The 20,052-nt window shown below is 43.3% G+C and overlaps 1 protein-coding gene across 1 annotated transcript in view; it reads left to right on the forward strand.

Moving 5' to 3' along the window:
- Positions 1-20,052, forward strand: part of LOC121838649 (semaphorin-4G-like) — a 46,627-nt gene that overhangs the window by 16,665 nt on the left and 9,910 nt on the right. Inside the window, exons 3-9 of the mRNA XM_042299026.1 lie at positions 13,069-13,217; positions 15,818-15,880; positions 16,448-16,546; positions 16,776-16,869; positions 17,128-17,241; positions 17,802-17,956; positions 19,043-19,218. Coding sequence (XP_042154960.1) covers positions 13,069-13,217; positions 15,818-15,880; positions 16,448-16,546; positions 16,776-16,869; positions 17,128-17,241; positions 17,802-17,956; positions 19,043-19,218 — 850 coding nt within the window. The remainder of the gene's footprint in view (positions 1-13,068; positions 13,218-15,817; positions 15,881-16,447; positions 16,547-16,775; positions 16,870-17,127; positions 17,242-17,801; positions 17,957-19,042; positions 19,219-20,052) is intronic.

The following is a 20,052-nucleotide window of genomic DNA, read 5'->3' on the forward strand; positions in this document are numbered from 1 at the left end:
CCAGCCTAAAACCCCAAACAGCAAGCAATGCAGGTGTAGAAGCACGTGTCCTTTCTCATGTCCTTTCTCATGTCCTTTCCCATGTCCTTTCCCATATCCTTTCTCATCTCCTTTCCCATGTCCTTTCTCATGTCCTTTCCTATCTCCTTTCTCATGTCCTTTCCCATATCCTTTCTCATCTCCTTTCTCATGTCCTTTCCTATCTCCTTTCTCATGTCCTTTCCCATGTCCTTTCTCATTCCTCTCCTTTTCCTCCAGGACTTGCTTGCCGCACCAATCCCTCCTCCCTATTACACTAGGCTCCCTCTCTCTTTCTTCCTTCAAGTCTTTATTCTCTCCTCCTTCTCTTTCTTAAGTCTGTATTTTTGTCCTGCCATCACTGTGGCTTTTATCTTCACACTTTGACTAATCTCTTTCTTCTAAACGTTACCATGGCAACACTCCAAGCCCACCACGGGGTGGTTAAAATACACACCTTACCTGAAAGGTAGACACAGCGAAATGATGTTGCCACGAGCAGCACCACAGATATTGAGATGAGTGAGATGCAAGACTTTGCTCTCACACAGTCACACACAGTATCTGCACATGTGCACGGGTTCCCTTCACTTTGTTCACAGCGTGGAAGTCAGGGCACCAAAACGGGGGAGAAGTTGAGCCTCGCGCTTCAACCCTCTTAGTTGTAGCGGAAATTGACCCACTATGCTGTTTACTTTCTGGATCTACATCATATCCTATCACTGAGTCTGATTGATGCTTTGGGAGGTGGTGACTTCCACTGTAAACATTACGTAGTTTGAAAGACCCCGTGTGGCTCAGTTGGTAGAACATGGTACTTGCAACGCCAGGGTTGTGGGTACAACCCCCACGGGTGGCCAGTAAGAAAATACATGCCCTCACTACTGATAAATGAATCAAATGTGACATGAAAGATCAACAGAGAGAAAGGTGGAGAGGGGCAAGTAGACATTAATGTGAGTGAAGTTTTAATTACATTCCTGGATCTCCAAAATGAAGACGTTGTACTGTGACACAGTCGCTATGGGAAAGAAGCCTTGTGTGTTGACCTTGTACATAGGTGGTAAAGAGACTAGTGGTGAGAAGATTGGCGGATGCACACAATTCTATGCTTAATGTGTATCAACATAAAACATGTTTGACTGCATATACAGTTCAAGTTGGAAGTTCACATACACTTAGGTTGGAATCATTAAAACTCTTTTTAATGACTTTTGGCAAGTCGGTTAGGACATCTACTTTGTGCATGACACAAGTAATTTTTCCAACAATTGTTTACAGACAGATTATTTCACTTAAAACGTTACTCGTCCTTTCCCATCTCCTTTCTCATGTCCTTTCCCATGTCCTTTCCCATGTCCTTTCCCATGTCCTTTCTCGTCCTTTCTCATGTCCTTTCCTATGTCCTTTCCCATGTCCTTTCTCGTTCTTTCCCATGTCCTTTCTCGTCCTTTCTCATGTCCTTTCCCATGTCCTTTCCCATGACCTTTCTCCTCCTTTCTCATGTCCTTTCTCATGTTCTTTCTCGTCCTTTCCCATGTCCTTTCCCATGTCCTTTCCCATCTCCTTTCTCATGTCCTTTCCCATGTCCTTTCTCGTCCTTTCTCATGTCCTTTCCCATCTCCTTTCTCATGTCCTTTCCCATGTCCTTTCCCATGTCCTTTCCCATGTCCTTTCCCATCTCCTTTCCCATGACCTTTCTCGTCCTTTCACGTCCTTTCTCATGTCCTTTCTCATGTCCTTTCCCATGTCCTTTCTCATCATTTCTCATGTCCTTTTCCATCTCCTTTCTCATGTCCTTTCCCATTTCCTTTCCCATGTCCTTTCTCATCTCCTTTCTCATGTCCTTTCTCATGTCCGTTCCCATCTTCTTTCTCATCTCCTTTCCAATGTCCTTTCCCATGTCCTTTCTCATGTCCTTTCCCATGTCCTTTCCCATGTCCTTTCTCATGTCCTTTCCCATGTCCTTTCCCATGTCCTTTCCCATCTCCTTTCCCATGTCCTCTCTCCCATGTCCTTTCTCATGTCCTTTCCCATGTCCTTTCCCATGTCCTTTCTCATGTCCTTTCTCGTCCTTTCTCATGTCCTTTCCCATGTCCTTTCTCGTCCTTTCCCATGTCCTTTCCCCTGTCCTTTCTCGTCCTTTCTCATGTCATTTCTCGTCCTTTCTCATGTCCTTTCTCATGTCCTTTCTCATGTCCTTTCCCACGTCCTTTCCCATGTCCTTTCTCAAGTCTTTTCCCATGTCCTTTTTCATGTCCTTTCCCATGTCCTTTCCCATGTCCCATGACACAAGTAATTTTTCCAACAATTGTTTACAGACAGATAATTTCACTTAAAATTCACTGTATCACAATTCCAGTGTGTCAGAAGTTTACATACACTAAGTTGACTGTGCCATTAAACAGCTTAGAAAATTCCAGAAAATTATGTAATGCCTTTAGAAGCTTCTGATAGGCTAATTGACATCATTTGAGTCAATAGGAGGTATACCTGTGGATGTATTTCAAAGCCTACCTCAAACTCAGTGACTGTTTGCTTGAAATCATGGGAAAATCAAAAGAAATCAGCCAATACTTCATAAAACAATTGTAGACCTCCACAAGTCTGGTTCATCCTTGGGAGCAATTTCCAAATGCCTGAAGGTACCACGTTCATCTCTACAAACAATAGTACGCAAATATAAACACCATGGGACCATGCAGCCATCATACCGCTCAGGAAGGAGACGCGTTCTGTCTCCTAGAGATGAACGTACTTTGGTGCGAAAGATGCAAATCAATCCCAGAACAACAGCAAAGGACCTTGTGAAGATGCTGGAGGAAACAGGTGCAAAAGCATCTATATCCAGAGTAAAACGAGTCCTATATCGACATAACCTGAAAGGCCGCTCAGCAAGGAAGAAGCCACTGCTCCAAAACCGCCATAAAAAAGCCAGACTACGGTTTGCAATTGCAAATTGCAATGGGGACAAAGATCGTACTTTTTGGAGAAATGTCCTCTGGTCTGATGAAACAAAAATATAACTGTTTGGCCGTAATGACCATCGTTATGTTTGGAGGAAAAAGGGGGAGGCTTGCAAGCCGAAGAACACCATCCTAACCATGAAGCACAGGGGTGGCAGCATCATGTTGTGGGGGTGCTTTGCTGCAGGAGGGACGGGTGCACTTCACAAAATCGATGGCATCACGAGGGAGGAAATGATGTGGATATATTGAAGCAACATCTCAAGACATCAGTCAGGAAGTTAAACCTTGGTCGCAAATGGGTTTTCCAAATGGACAAAGACCCCAAGCACACTTCCTAAGTTGTGGCAAAATGGCTTAAGGACAACAAAGTCAAGCTATTGGAGTGGCCATCACAAAGCCCTGACCTCAATCCTATCAGAAATTTGTGGGCAGAACTGAAAAAGCGTGGGCGAGCAAGGAAGCCTACAAACCTGACTCTGTTACACCAGCTCTCTCAGGAGGAATGGGCCAAAATTCATCCAACTTATTGTGGGAAGCTTGTGGAAGGCTACCCGAAACGTTTGACCCAAGATAAACAATTTAAAGGCAATGCAACCAAATACTAATTGAGGGTATGTAAACTTCTAACCAACTGGGAATGTGATGAAAGAAACAAAGGCTGAAATAAATCATTCTCTCTACTATTATTCTGACATTTCACATTCTTAAAATAAAGTAGTGATCCTAACTGACCTAAGACAGGGCATTTTTACTAGGATTAAATGTCAGGAATTGTGAAAAACTGAGTTTAAATGTATTTGGCTAAGGTGCATGTAAACTTCTGACTTCAACTGTTTCTGAAAACTGTGTTCTGAATTTCTGACCTGATCAGCTGAGGCCCCTTCAAAATATTTACTTAGTAAATAAAGTACACAGGATTTCTCCCTCTCTCATAAACACAAACACACTGTAATGAAGGTGACAAACAGAATCGCTCATTAATGAGTTGAATAGCAGAGACGGTATGTGAGAATCCAGTTTGTGTATTCCCAGTCAAGTTTAGCCGTAGCTGGTCAAACTAAGGTCCATGAATAATTCTCACCATGTACTGTCAGACTTTCAGGTCAACCCTGATGGGATTAAACCCCAGCCTGAGGGGGAGTTGAACTCTGACCGTTAGTATCCCCTGACCCCTCAGTGACCTCTGGATCCTCTCTCTCCCTCTACCACGCTTGGATTGTGTGTGTGAGGGAGGAAGGAAGGGTGATGTTGTCATTCCTCAAATCAAATCAAAATCAAATCAAATTTTATTTGTCACATACACATGTTAGCAGATGTTAATGCGAGTGTAGCGAAATGCTTGTGCTTCTAGTTCCGACAATGCAGTAATAACGAGCAAGTAATCTAACTAACAATTCCAAAAAAAAACTACTGTCTTATACACAGTGTAAGGGGATAAAGAATATGTACATAAGGATATATGAATGAGTGATGGTACAGAGCAGCATAGGCAAGATACAGTAGATGATATCGGTACAGTATATACATATGAGATAAGTATGTAAACCAAGTGGCATAGTTAAAGTGGCTAGTGATACATGTATTACATAAGGATGCGTTCATGTGTTCGCCTATTTGTGTGTTGGGTGTGGTAGTGAGATACAATGCTGGGATTACAGGCATTGTCTCTGCAACACACTCATTGTCTCTGCAACACACTCATTGTCTCTGCAACACACTCATTGTCTCTGCAACACACTCATTGTCTCTGCAACACACTCATTGTCTCTGCAACACACTCATTGTCTCTGCAACACACTCATTGTCTCTGCAAACACTCATTGTCTCTGCAAACACTCATTGTCTCTGCAACACACTCATTGTCTCTGCAACACACTCATTGTCTCTGCAACACACTCATTGTCTCTGCAACACACTCATTGTCTCTGCAACACACTCATTGTCTCTGCAACACACTCATTGTCTCTGCAACACACTCATTGTCTCTGCAAACACTCATTGTCTCTGCAACACACTCATTGTCTCTGCAACACACTCATTGTCTCTGCAAACACTCATTGTCTCTGCAACACACTCATTGTCTCTGCAACACACTCATTGTCTCTGCTCCCAATGACAGGCACATTGTGTATACTGTGTGTGGGTGTGTGAGTGTGGGTTGTGTGTGGATGCACATGCATCAGTGTGTGTGAATGGCCTTGTCTTTCACAGTTGTGCTTGCAGAGGACATCTCACATGATTCCAGGGGAGAGAATAGAATAGGCTGGTTATACAATCACCCAGAAGGAATGTAATATGGCCGCTGTCCTTTGTGTCTGATTACAGTTTTTCTCAGTTGCTTTGGGCATTTTTCACATCATCCCTAACATGTGCAAAATAATAAGTGCATTTCTCAGAACAATTTGTACAAAATACAATATACAATAGATATGTTTCTAAAGATAGTCAGTCCTAAAAATCCTTAGTACATCTCTCAAAAGTAAATATTCATGCCAATGATCATGTCAGTTTCATCAGAATGAGTCAATGAGTCATTGAGTCATTGTTCACGAACAAGGTCGTCAAAATGTTTAGGCATGTTGTCAATGTAACTGTGTACTTTGACAGTATTACCTGATGTAAACTTAGGCCACAGTTTGGATGACAGTTACTGTATTGAAAATGCACAAGGCTGCACTTCTATGGCATATATCAATTTCAACAGTACTATTTACATATTACTGTATGTGGGTTATTGATTGAAAGAGACTGGACAACCCAAGGGGCACAAAAAAAAAAAAAACTAAATTAGAAAGAAACACAGGAAACCACCCCTAAGGCACAACTTTGCCCGCAGCACCGTTGTGCTGTCTCTACACATCCAGACGTTCCTGTCTGTCGGCCCACATATTCTCATCCACATCACACCGGATATTTTCTCTTCCAATGCAACATGGAAAGAATATTTTGGAATGCCTTATCCATCCTCTGCAGGCGTCTACTGTGATGTCCTCACATGCTGCATCCATTGCAGCCAGCAGGGTCATCTGTGTGTGTGGCTGACGATCGTACACCTTCCACCTTCATGCTGAAAAGAACTCCTCAATTGGGTTAAGGAATGGTGAATAAGGTGGGAGGAATTATATGAATTCTATTCATCCTCGGGTGGGTCACAAACCATGCCTTATGATGTTTGATCGATGGAAACTCACATTATCACAAATGACCACATACTTTGGCAAATCCTCTCTAAACAGACCCCTCTCATCATCAGGGATGAGAGCCCTGTAGAGAGTCTCTAAAAAGTTGAGTAGATGCTGGGTGTTGTATGGCCCTATAAGGGGGATATGAGTTAGGGCACCATGCTCCGAAATAGCAGCACACATGGTGATATTTCCTCCCCGTTGGACTGGCAAATCCACAGTAGCTCTGTGACCGATGATATTCCGACCCCGCCTTCTGCATTTGGTCAGGTTGAAGCCAGCCTCATCCACGTATACAAAGTTGTGAGAGGGTTCACTTGATTCCAACTCCATTATATGCTATATCCCAGAACACACAGTTGAATTTGTTTTGGTAAGGAAGAGTGACATAAAATGTACATATATTAGATGATCCTTCCACAGCAATGGAAATGTGTGCAGTTTATGCTTACTGTACTATGTATCACTATAAAATGTTGCTGTAAAGTAGTTACATAGATATATGTTTTACCTGTACATACTGGTAGCTCCTTAACTCTGTCCTCATTCCTTTGGAATGGTACACGGTACTGCTGTTTCATACTCATTTCTATGCAGCACCCTGTCGATGGTAGAGATGCTAACCGTATGGATGTTTTCAAAGACATCGTCGTCTTCTATAATGGTCCTTTTGTATTTCCCTGAGTCTCATGGCATTGTTTGCTCGGACATTGCTGCAAATAGCCTCCTCCTGTTGAGGTGTGAAAAGGCGTCCTCTGCCACCGGTTTGAGGTAATCTTGCAGTCCTGTGTGGGGAAAAATGCAGTGATGCATCGCACACTTTCACATAGACAAAAACTATGCGAACACACATTTTACTGTAAAACATACAGGTGGGTGCATGTAAGGTGCAGTATGTATCTGTATAGAGTATATTTCTGTATGCTGTGAAATACAAGTGGACTACTGTAATATGAAGCATTGTAGGAAGTATACAGTATACTGCTTATATACAGTAACAGTGCACTGTACATTGGTGGACATACCTGTTCTCTCTTCGAAACGTTTTAACTATTGAGAACACGGTTGATCTCCCAATATTCGGCTGCACCCTTCGACCCGCCTCAGCCATTGTAAGGCCATGATTGACAACATGGTCTACAATAGTGGCCCTTATGTCATCAGATATGCGCCTATGTCCTCTTCTGCCTCTTCCTCTGTTTTGCCTTCCACCACGCATCCTTGCTCCTCTTCTTCCTCCTCTTGGCTGTTGACCCTGTTCGTTTCCTGATCCATCCATTATTGGAAAATTGCAACTCTGTGTTGTGGTCTGTCTATATATGCTTGCCAATTGATTCCTCATGAGATGCACATTTGAGCAATTTAGACAACTGGTTGATTGTTGGTTGAACTAACACTTTACATTCCTTCAGGGTCAATTTCACCTGTACGATTCATCAATTCACGTGTTTGTACAAAAGGTCTAATAGAAATGTGTGTAAAACTATGCTTGACAGTTTATGACAAATAGTTCAACAATTTTGCATGTAATGGCTTATGCAAGGAACCAATGCCTAGATGTTTTGACTATTCAACAGAGAACCATCTACTATATTTTACTATATTTTGATCAACATGACATGAGCAATTGATAATGTGGAAAAAAGCTGACACTTGTACATTATCAATTGCAATTTGTTCAAAGGAATAAGAAATGGCTTTAATGATGTGCACAAGTGACTAGATGATTTGGAATTTGTACAAGTAGTATCAAGAATTGCACTTTTGATCTAAGAAATGCACCAAAGCGACTGAGAAAAACTGTAATCCCAATGGGAAGTCAAAAACATGAAGAAAGATGGGATTTCAAACCTAGAATAAGAAATGAAACACAAATGTACCAGTTAGGCTGGACATTCACATGAGCAACACAAACACAGTTAGGCTGGACATTCACATGAGCAACACAAACACAGTTAGGCTGGACATTCACATGAGCAACACAAACACAGTTAGGCTGGACATTCACATGAGCAACACACGGCCTAACTTCACCCATTCTCTACAAAGTTATCCAGCAACCTAGTTTAATACATATAAAGCATGTAAGGGTGGTTTCCCAGACAGACTTAGTCTATTTCTAAACTAACACACAGTAGAGGTTGTCCCTTGGAGGTGCTTCTTAGTCCATGGAGATCGGCCCATAGAGAAGCACCTGTTTTCCAGGGAAATCAGCCCATAGAGAAGTAATTGTCAGTCCAGGGAAATCAGCCCATAGAGAAGCACTTGTCAGTCCAGGGAAATCAGCCCATAGAGAAGCACTTGTCAGTCCAGGGAAATCAGCCCATAGAGAAGCACTTGTCAGTCCAGGGAAATCAGCCCATAGAGAAGCACTTGTCAGTCCAGGGAAATCAGCCCATAAAGAAAGGAGCTACACAGTACACTCATTGTAAAAAAAATTTTTTATAAAAAAGGTGCTATCTAGAACCTAAAAGTGTTCTTTGGTTGTCCCCATAGGACAACCCTTTGAAGAGCCCTTTTTTGTTCCTGGAATAACCCTTTCCACAGAGCATCCTACAAGGAACCAAAAAGGGTTCTCCTACAGAGACAACTGAAGAACCCTTTGGAACTCTTTTTAATTATTTGTGAAATGTGTGACCACTCAGCCATGGCCTTAGATAAGATGCTACTAGCTACTAGTACCTTCACAGAGCTCAGATAAGTATATTCTTAATTAAGGATGACTCCCACAATGTACCAATATTCTAACATACACGTCTGTACTTAGACGTCAGTTTGGCATAAAGGAGAGGGCACTGCCTTATCCACTGGCTGCCCTAGCGTAAACATCCCCCGGACACAAACTAGTAGCTAGCTAGATGGAGATCACTGAGGTTATTTTTAATGAGTCCATTTCACAAGTGACTAGTTTGCTTCAACTGCCTTCACTAAAACCACTGCAAAGGTCTTGCCTGCAAACTTTGGTTTAGAATCATGACCTTCTGGCATGTCTGCCTACAGGTTATGGTAAGAGTTTTTCATGAGCACAATTCCTGCCTGCATTTTTGTTAGTGGAATTCTAAATTCCTCTGTATTATTTCCCAATCAGAATTATTACTCTGTCAATGCATTCTAAAGGGCTTGTAAGACCCAATATTTCTATAAGAAATGGACAGAGCCCCGGTCTTAAAAGTCAGGTAACAGCGTTTAATTCAAGAGAGTACTGCTTCATACACATTTTACCACCGGTTATTTTCTGAAAATGACGTCAGCGTTTCCTAAATGTTCTATCTCTTCATGACACTAGTAGAGAGGCCCTATAGTTCTCGAGCCTTCCCTCCTCTCCTAAAGCCAAGGTCAGTCCTTGTAAATCAGCATTCTAGACAGTCTGGAGATAGTCCGTCTCTGCCATCTGGAGATAGTTCATTCATTTGTACAAAGGAACAGACCGTCATTGTTACTAAACTCCTGACTATATTATATACAATTGGGAAAGGGAGCAAGAGAGAAAATTCATATATGTACAGTACATTATAGCATTTGGAGTAGTCAGTTCTGATTGGAATGTATACATAATTAGTCATTTCAACTATAATTTCCTCCAACAATTTTCATCTCCACATAGCCACACTGGTGATTTGTTGGGAGAGTTGTCTGTCTGAAGAGGACCCTCACTGATTTTTTTCTCCCCTTTTCAAAGTTACCAAGACAGTCCATCATGATTCCCAGACCCTAGTCACTGCTGTAGCCTACACCCTCAGAAAAAAGTGCTATCTAGAACCTAAAAGGGTTCTTCGGCTGTCCCCATAGGAGACCCCTTCGAATAGCCCCTATTAGTTCCAGGTAGAACCCTTTGGGTTTCATGTAGAACCCTTTCCACATAGGATTCTAACTGGAACTAAAAAGAGTTCTACCTGGAACCAAAAATGTTTCTACTGAGGAAACAAAAAGGGTTCCCTAATACAACGATGATGACTTTGATCACAGATCCGGCCCTAAACATTGTATCAATACAGTAATGTAAATACTCTAGGAATGGTCACAGAGTTTGACGGAAAACGTTGACTCCTGTATTAGAGACACAGACTGACATGAGAATGTATTGTAGTATACACTGATCACATCCAGATGAATGTCTGAGGCACCCACATAATCTTCAGTGGAGTTGACTGAGTATTGAGGTTGAATTTGAGGTATAATAGGAAGGATTTTCATCTCATTGTATTATACATAGCCTTGGCGCCGAGATGGCTGCCACACTGGCCAGCTTGAATGGAAATGATTTCTGGCAGCCTGTCCTTTGTTCAATGGGTATTTATCCTCCTACAAATGTCAAAATATTTTTTTCATCTTTCTATCTCTAAAATACTAAAGACATGTACGTAAAGTACATTTTGGGCACATTTCTCAATGGAAAATGTTATTTACAATAAAAAATGTACAACATATCAACAATTCCCTCTGGGCAAGTTTGGAGAATCTAAGGATCACCGCACATAAATTGAAGAAAATTAGTTGGCAAAAGTCTAACTTTGGGGAAATGGCATTTGAAGACAAGTACACTGAATTTAGACTACCACACACCAAACACCAAACCCTATTTAGACTTGATCACCATCTCTTCAAAGTAAGTTACTGCATACAGCTCTGCATACAGCTCTGAAGTATGTGTTTGGGTAAAATTACAATTTCGGTTTTATTCTATAAACTCCTGACAACATTTCTCCCAAATTCCAAATTCCAAATTAAAATATTGTCATTTAGAGCATTTATTTGCAGAAAATGACAACTGGTCAAAATAACAAAAGTGTTGTGCGAGACACTGTTGCTTGTAGGCCTTTCCAGGTCTTGCACCCACTGGGAAATTTGGTGGAGGATCGGTGATGATCTGGGGGTGCTTCAGTAAGGCAGGAATCAGACAGATTTGTCTTTGTGAAGGAAGCATGAATCAAGCCACGAACAAGGTTGTCCTGGAAGACAATGTTCCCCAACTCTGAGGATTGGTTTTTCCAGCAGGACAATGCTCCATGCCACACAGCCAGGTCAATCAAGGTGTGGATGGAGGACCTAGAGGCGAAAGAAACGCACACCTATTTAGGCAAGGTGCTGGCTAGCGGAGTAGAACACCTATTTAGGCAAGGTGCTGGCTAGCGGAGTAGAACACCTATTTAGGCAAGGTGCTGGCTAGCGGAGTAGAACACTTTAAAAAATAAAGGAGAGCTGTACACTCTAAGAGCTCAGATGCAATAATATTTATGTCCATCGTTTCGACAGACAAGCTGTCTTCATCAGGGTATAATGACAAACACTGCGAGATGACTCATCTCACCAGATCAAGACCCTGTCATGGCCAGCCCAGTCTCCAGACCTGAACCCCATTGAAAACCTCTGGAATGTGATCAAGAGGAAGATGGATGGTCACAAGCCATCAAACACAGACGAGCTGCTTGAATTTTTGCGCCAGGAGTGGCATAAAGTCACCCAACATCAATGTGAAAGACTGGTGGAGAGCATGCCAAGACGCATGAAAGCTGTGATTGAAAATCAGGGTTATTCCACCAAATATTGATTTCTGAACTCTTCCTAAGTTAAAACATTAGTATTGTGTTGTTAAAAATGAATATGAACTTATTTCCTTTGCATTATTCGAGGTCTGACAATGCATCTTTTTTGTTATTTTGACCAGTTGCATTTTCGGCAAATAAATGCTCTAAATTACAATATTTTTATTTGGAATTTGGGAGAAACATTGTCAGTAGTTTATAGAACAAAACAGAAATGTTCATTTTACCCAAACACATACCTATAAATAGTCAAACCAGAGAAACGGATCATTTTTCAGTGGTCTCTTCATTTCTTCCAGAGCTGTATAGTCCAGATTGTTACATTCTCTATGAAACAGGCTTTGAACTTATGGATGTACTCTACCAGTCAAAGATATTAGAACACCTACTCATTTCAGGGTTTTTCTTTAATTTTACTATTTTCTATATTGTAGAATAATAGCGAAGACATCAAAACTAGGAAATAACATGTATGGAATCATGTAGTAACCCAAAAAAGTGTTATAACAAATCCAAAAGGCTAATTACATTGCTGTTGCCCTAGGACACTCCTTCTGTATGTGGGTGTGTCTGTTGTACTGTACCTGTGATGGTTGAGTCATTGTTGCACTCGTCTTGTACAGCTGGCTTTCTGCAGTTTAGCTGTACACTAGGTTAGCAATAGAGGCCAGCACTAGGCTGTAAGTACATGTAGTGTAAAGTTCACACACACACTAGTACCCCCCTCTGTGTCTGGTCATTACTATCTCACAGCCTCTCAACTGGAGAACTAATTAGAGCAGATACTAGGCTGCTGAGTCAGGTTCACACACACACACACACAGAGAGAGAGAGAGAGAGAGAGAGAGAGTAGCAGTGTCAATGGGGTCAGGGTGTACATGTTAGAGGTCACTTTAATAAATTGTTCTTTCCTCCATCTCTCTCTCTCTCTCTCTCTCTCTCTCTCTCTCTCTCTCTCTCTCTCTCTCTCTCTCACACACACACACCTTCACACATACTCTCCCTTCCTCTCCTCTCCCCTTCTATCTCCCTTTCCTCTCCTCTTCTCTCTCTCACACTCTCTCACCTTCAATCACTCTCTCTCTCACACCTTCACACACACACACACACACACACTCTCACACCTTCACACACACTCTCTCACATCTTCACACACTCTCTCACACCTTCACACACACACTCTCTCACACCTTCACACACACACTCTCTCTCCCTCTCTCCCATTCTCTCTCTCGCTCATCTTCTCTCCCTCTCCCATTCTGTCTCTCTCCTTCTCTCTCCCTCTCCTCTCCCCTTCTCTCTCTCTCTCACCCTCCCTCTCTTCTCCCCTTCTCTCATCCCTCTATCTCCCACCAGGTCTGTTGGGCTGCAGGCGTTTCCAGTCCTCAGTAGTGAACTACAGTACTCTGCTACTAGAGGAGGACATGGGTCTTCTCTACGTGGGGGCCCGAGGGGCCGTGTTCGCTCTCAACGCCACAGACATCTCAGACAGCACAGCTCGCACTGTAAGAGAGAGAGACAGAGTGTGATATCAGGGAGCTTACAGTAGATCATTTAGGATCCTACCCCTCCCAGGTCTTTTACACTGAACACCTCTATTGCTAGATTAACAAACCCACCTTGTACCATCTAGGGCTGGCACGATTACCGGATCATCGTTTAACCTACCAGTATGGATGAAGACCGTCATGAAAATGAAATAACCGTCATGACCTTTAGATTTTTTGGTGGATCTTACAGCTGACTGTCGAGTTCATTTCCGCGGTGACATGGGCTCTTTACAATGTGATGAGACTATGTTGCTCCTTGCTGAAAAAGGCAAGGTGTTGTAGCAAACGAGTCAAATGTTTGCCTAGGCTCCTTCACTGGAGCCGCAGCACATGCAGTCAGGAGCAGAGGATAATTCTTCAAATAAATTCAAATCTAATTTTATTTGGCACATGCTTCGTAAACAACAGGTGTAGACTAACAGTGAAATGAGTAACAATAACTTGTCTATATACAAGGGCTACCCGTACTGGGTAATGATAACTTGGTTATATACAAGGGCTACCAGTACTGGGTAATGATAACTTGGCTATATACAAGGGCTACCAATACTAGGTAATGATAACTTGGCTATATACAAGGGGTACCAGTACTGAGTAATGATAACTTGGTTATATACAAGGGGTACCAGTACTGAGTAATGATAACTTGGTTATATACAAGGGGTACCAGTACTGGGTAATGATAACTTGGTTATATACAAGGGCTACCAGTACTGGGTAATGATAACTTGGTATATATAAGGGCTACCAGTACTGGGTAATGATAACTTGGTTATATACAAGGGCTACCAGTACTGGGTAATGATAACTTGGCTATATACAAGGGCTACCAGTACTGGGTAATGATAACTTGGCTATATACAAGGGCTACCAGTACTGGGTAATGATAACTTGGTTATATACAAGGGCTACCAGTACTGGGTAATGATAACTTGGCTATATACAAGGGCTACCAATACTAGGTAATGATAACTTGGCTATATACAAGGGGTACCAGTACTGAGTAATGATAACTTGGTTATATACAAGGGGTACCAGTACTGAGTAATGATAACTTGGTTATATACAAGGGGTACCAGTACTGAGTAATGATAACTTGGTTATATACAAGGGGTACCAGTACTGACTAATGATAACTTGGTTGTATACAAGGGGTACCAGTACTGACTAATGATAACTTGTATATAACCAAGGGTTACCCGTACTGAGTAATGATAACTTGGCTATATACAAGGGGTACCAGTACTGACTAATGATAACTTGGCTATATACAAGGGTTACCAGTACTGAGTAATGATAACTTGGTTATATACAAGGGGTACCAGTACTGACTAATGATAACTTGGCTATATACAAGGGGTACCAGTACTGAGTAATGATAACTTGGCTATATACAAGGGTTACCAGTACTGACTAATGATAACTTGGCTATATACAAAGGTTACCAGTACTGAGTAATGATAACTTGGTTATATACAAGGGGTACCAGTACTGACTAATGATAACTTGGTTATATACAAGGGGTTACCAGTACTGACTAATGATAACTTGGTTATATACAAGGGGTACCAGTACTGACTAATGATAACTTGGTTATATACAAGGGGTGCCAGTACTGAGTAATGATAACTTGGTTATATACAAGGGGTGCCAGTACTGAGTAATGATAACTTGGCTCACTTCTCTTCAATGATTTGAAAGATATGACTGATATGAAAAATGTGGTCGAACTCCTTCTTGTAGTGAACGAGTGTACACCTCAAGAGAAAGGAGATATTATTGGGACGCAGTGACTGTTTCTCCAGGAGCATTAGCCTACTGTCTAGTTGTACCTTATGGAACATAATAATGAAGATCTGTCACTGTATCTAGCCACACTAGGACAGAAACTCAACACCCTGTTTCACCTGACACCCTGCCATAAAAATGTTGGAAATCTAGTTAGCCAAGAACCCTTGTTAATGTTCTGGTCTCTCTCTCTTTCTCTCTTTCTTTCTCTCTTTGTCTCTCCCTCTGTCTGCCTCTCTCTCTCTCTCTGTGTCTTTCTCTGTCTTCATCTCTGTATCTGTCTCCATCTCTCTCTGTCTCTCTCTCTCTCTGTGTCTTTCTCTGTCTTCATCTCTGTATCTGTCTCCCTCTCCCTCTCCCTCCCTCTCCCTCTCCCCCTCTCCCTCTCTCCCTCTCCCTCTCCCTCTCTGTCCCTCTCCCTCTGTCTGTCTGTCTGTCTGTCTGTCTGTCTGTCTGTTCTGTCTGTCTGTCTGTCTGTCTGTCTGTCTGTCTGTCTGTCTGTCTGTCTGTCTGTCTCTCTGTCTGTCTGTCTGTCTGTCTGTGTCTTCTCTCTGTCTTCATCTCTGTATCTGTCTCCATCTCTCTCTGTCTCTCTCTCTCTCTGTGTCTTTCTCTGTCTTCATCTCTGTATCTGTCTCCATCTCTCCCTCTCCCTCTCCCTCTCCCTCTCTGTCTGTTTGTTTGTCTGTTTGTCTGTCTGTCTGTCTCCATCCATCTCTCTCTGTCGCTCTCTCTCTATATATATGTATATATATATATTGTATCAGATTGAATGGGAAGCCTCGGAGGAGCAGAAGCAGCAGTGTCTGAGCAAAGGGAAAGACGATAAGGTATGTCTTTCTCTCTTTTTTCTCGTCCATCTTCTCCACTTTCTCGCTCTTTCTTTTTCTCTGTGATGTAATCACCTCGAGGTTTACTCTCTCTTTCTGTCTCCCTCCCTCTCTCCCTCCATCTTTCTCTCATCCTCTCTCCTAGGGAGGTTTAAATCTACTCATCTCAATATGTGTGGGAATTCTATCTCATGTATCATTCATCATAAACAGTTTAACTCTCTCTCTAAACAACCTTATTCTCTCTCTCTTTCTCTCTCCCACCCTCTCTCCATCTCTCCCCCAGTCTCTATCTCTCCCTCTCTCTCTCTATCTATCTCTCCCTCTCCATCTCTCTCTCTCCCTCTCTCTCGCTCTCACTCCCTCTCTATCTATCTCTCCCCCTCTATCTCTCTCCTCTTTTCTCTTGCTTTCTCACTCGCTCTCTCTAGCTCTCCCTCTCTCTGCCTCTCTCCCTCGATCTCTCTCTCCCTCACTCTCTATCTCTCTCTCTCCCTCGCTCTCTCTCTCTCTCTCTCTCTCTCTCTCTCTCTCCCTCTTGTTGATATATTATCTCTCTCTCAACAGACAGAGTGTTATAACCACATCAGGTTTCTCCAGAGATTTAATTCCACTCATCTCTACATGTGTGGGACTCACGCCTTCCAACCTCTTTGTGCGTACATAGTAAGTAACCTGCAGTACAGTACACAACCTACACACATTCATAGAATGAACATGCATAAAATATGTATATATTTTTTAAAGGCAATTTCATGTTCTAGCTAACTAACTCCTTCATGGTATTGTGTGGGTCGACTGTCTCCCTCTTTCCACAGGAATTGACACAATATGAACCATATTATGCTCTACCACTGTGTTACTAGCCTCCGTAACCTCCTGTTCTCCTGTGTAGGATGAGGAGAGTTTTAAAGTGTCGTCTGAGTTTGAGGAGGGTAGAGAGAAGTGTCCGTATGGACCTGCAACAGGCTACACTGGCCTCATCGTGGGTAAAACAACCATTCTTAGACCCTGTATATAAGACTAGTGTATATCCTTTATTGAGATGTGTTCTGTCAGCAAACATGGGACCAATGTTTCAGGTGTAGATGCAAAAAAGTACAACAACAAAAAAAGAACACACATTTTAACACACATTTTAACACACATATTATTCACAATTTAAGTTTATGCTCAATGCTAATGTGTCATACTTATTCTGCCCTGTAAACTTACCAATAACCATTGCTGTTCCTGTATTGTTCCAGACCAGCAGATGTACACGGCGTCTCAGTATGAGTTCCAGTGCTCTCCGGACATCCGACGTAACGACCCCTATCCCATGGTGAGGACAGAGGAGGCACCCACTCGCTGGTTTCATGGTGAGTTCCCCGGGGCTAGAACGGCTCCTCTCAAAGAACCTATACCCATAGCCTCTTCCCTCTGATTGGAAGGACCATACTGGCCAAAGAACCTATACCCATAGCCTCTTCCCTCTGATTGGAAGGACCATACTGGCCAAAGAACCTATACCCATAGCCTCTTCCCTCTGATTGGAAGGACCATACTGGCCAAAGAACCAATGTTCATTTTCATTATCAAGTCACCTGGTCTTCAAGTCACCTGGTCTTCAAGTCACCTGGTCTTCATGTCACCTGGTCTTCAATTCACCTGGTCTTCATGTCACCTGGTCTTCAAGTCACCTGGTCTTCAAGTCACCTGGTCTTCAAGTCACCTGGTCTTCAATTCACCTGGTCTTCATGTCACCTGGTCTTCAATTCACCTGGTCTTCATGTCACCTGGTCTTCAAGTCACCTGGTCTTCAAGTCACCCTGCCTTGACTATAGCAGCGCCTTCTGTTCTGCCTCTTATTAAATATGGATATGTAGCAATATTTTAGAATGGATCATTCCTGACTCTCAGTGTGTTTCTGTTTCCCCAGAGGCTGACTTTGTGGGCAGTGCCCTGGTCAGGGAGAGTGAGGGCAGTACTACCGGAGATGACGATAAAATCTACTACTTCTTTACCGAGAAGAGCCAGGAGCAGACATCATACTACAGCCACATTAGAGTAGCACGGGTTGGACGAGTCTGTAAGGTGAGGAGAGGGAGAGAAGGGAGAGAGATGTGAAGGAGAAAGGAGAGAGGGGTGAGGGAGAGAGAGAGGGGTGAGGAGGGTGAGAGGGGTGAGGGAGAGAGAGGGGTGAGGAGGGAGAGAGGGGTGAGGGAGAGAGAGGGGGTGAGGAGGGAGAGAGGGGTGAGGGAGAGAGGGGGGGTGAGGAGAGAGAGGGGTGAGGAGGGAGAGAGGGGTGAGGAGGGAGACAGGTGAAGGGAGAGAGAGCTGAAAAGAGGGAGATAGGGGTGAGGATGGAGAGAGGTGTGAGGAGGGAGAGAGGGGTGAGGAGGGAGAGAGGGGTGAGGAGGGAGAAAGAGGTGAAGGAAGAGAGGGGTGAGGAGGGAGAGAGGGGTGAGGAGGGAGAGAGAGGTGAAGGAAGAGGGGTGAGGAGGGAGAGAGAGAGGTGAAGGAAGAGAGGGGTGAGGAAGGAGAGAGGGGTGAGGAGGGAGAGAGAGGTGAAGGAAGAGAGGGGTGAGGAGGAGAGAAAGAGGTGAAGGAAGAGAGGGATGAGGCTGGATGGGGGTGAGAGGCTGTGGGCAGTGGGAACTGACTTACTGTAGCAGGGAGAACTTTTAAAAACAGAACAAAAAGTGAGATATCTGTTGAGGACAAGTATCAAAGGGTCTGATAGCACCCAGTCACCATATCTGATTCTAATGAGGTGCTTTGAGTGTGTGTGTGTGTGTGTGTGTGTGTGTGTGTGTGTGTGTGTGTGTGTGTGTGTGTGTGTGTGTGTGTGTGTGTGTGTGTGTGTGTGTGTGTGTGTGTGTGTGTGTGTGTGTGTGTGTGTGTGTGTGTACTCCTCAGTGACTAGTGTCTATCACCACTCTCAACAGGGTTGCTCATGAGCTGTCACAGGGCAATGGTGTTGCTAGGCACATTCCCATAGCTATGCTCTCATCTCACGTCTTCACAGAGCTGCAGTTTAAGAAATGAAACAACCTTGGAGACATGATAATCTCCCTTGACCTCCTTTAAATTGTGCCCAAGAAAGGCATGTTTTCCAGACTCATAGTTTGTTGTCTAACTCCCGTCCCATCGTCCTCCCCTCTTCTCCCTCTCTCGTAGGGAGATAGAGGAGGTCTGTTGACCCTCCAGAAGAGGTGGACATCATTCCTAAAGGCCACACTGGTGTGTTCGCTGCCGGAATACAACTTACACTTCAACGTGTTGAGGAGTATTTACACGCTGCCGGGACACACACCTCACGACACACTCTTCTACGGTGTCTTCAGTCCCGAGTGGTGAGTAGTAGTAGAGGAGAGGAGAGGAGAGAAGAGGAGAGGAGAGAGAGAGAGGGGAGAGGAGAGGAGAGGGGAGAGGAGAGGAGAGGAGAGGAGAGGAGAGGAGAGGAGAGGAGAGGAGAGGAGAGGAGAGGAGAGGAGAGGAGAGGAGAGGAGAGAGAGGAGAGGAGAGGAGAGGAGAGGAGAGGAGAGGAGAGGAGAGGAGAGGAGAGGAGAGGAGAGGGGGGAGATGAGACAAGTATTTTAATGAATCTAGTGTTTGTGTGTGTGTGGCTCATGGCACTTGCAACACCAAGGATTTTGAGTTTGATTCCTGCTGGGGCCATGCATATGAAAAGTGTATGCACACATGACTGTAAGACCCTTTGGATAAAAGTATCTGCCCAATAAAATATTTGAAGGGAAAAATAGTGGTAGAAACCGACAGAAGGAGCGAGAGAGAAGAGATAGGATGTGTTAGCTGGGTCCAAGGGAAAGGTGTGACAAATGCAGAGATGGATGGAGAGAGATAGAAAGAGAAACAATCTGCAAGGGAAGAGAGGCATATCAGGAAAAAGGAGAAAGTGGGGGCTGGAGAGAGATCAAGACAGAGAGGGAGGGAGAATCTGCCCAGATCTGTAGTTACAGTACAAAGTCTCCAGATCCACAGACTTTTTCCACATTTTGTTACGTTACAGCCTTATACTAAAATGGATTAAAACATTTTTTTAAAATATATTACTTGACAGATCATACACGTAACGTTAGCTAGCAAACCAGCCAGCCAGCTAACGTGAGCTAACTAACAGTACGCTTTAACTTGCATTGCAATGAAAATGACTTTCTGACCAAATT

This window comes from Oncorhynchus tshawytscha, linkage group LG16 (genome assembly GCF_018296145.1).
Source record: "Oncorhynchus tshawytscha isolate Ot180627B linkage group LG16, Otsh_v2.0, whole genome shotgun sequence".
Classification (NCBI taxonomy): domain Eukaryota; kingdom Metazoa; phylum Chordata; class Actinopteri; order Salmoniformes; family Salmonidae; genus Oncorhynchus; species Oncorhynchus tshawytscha.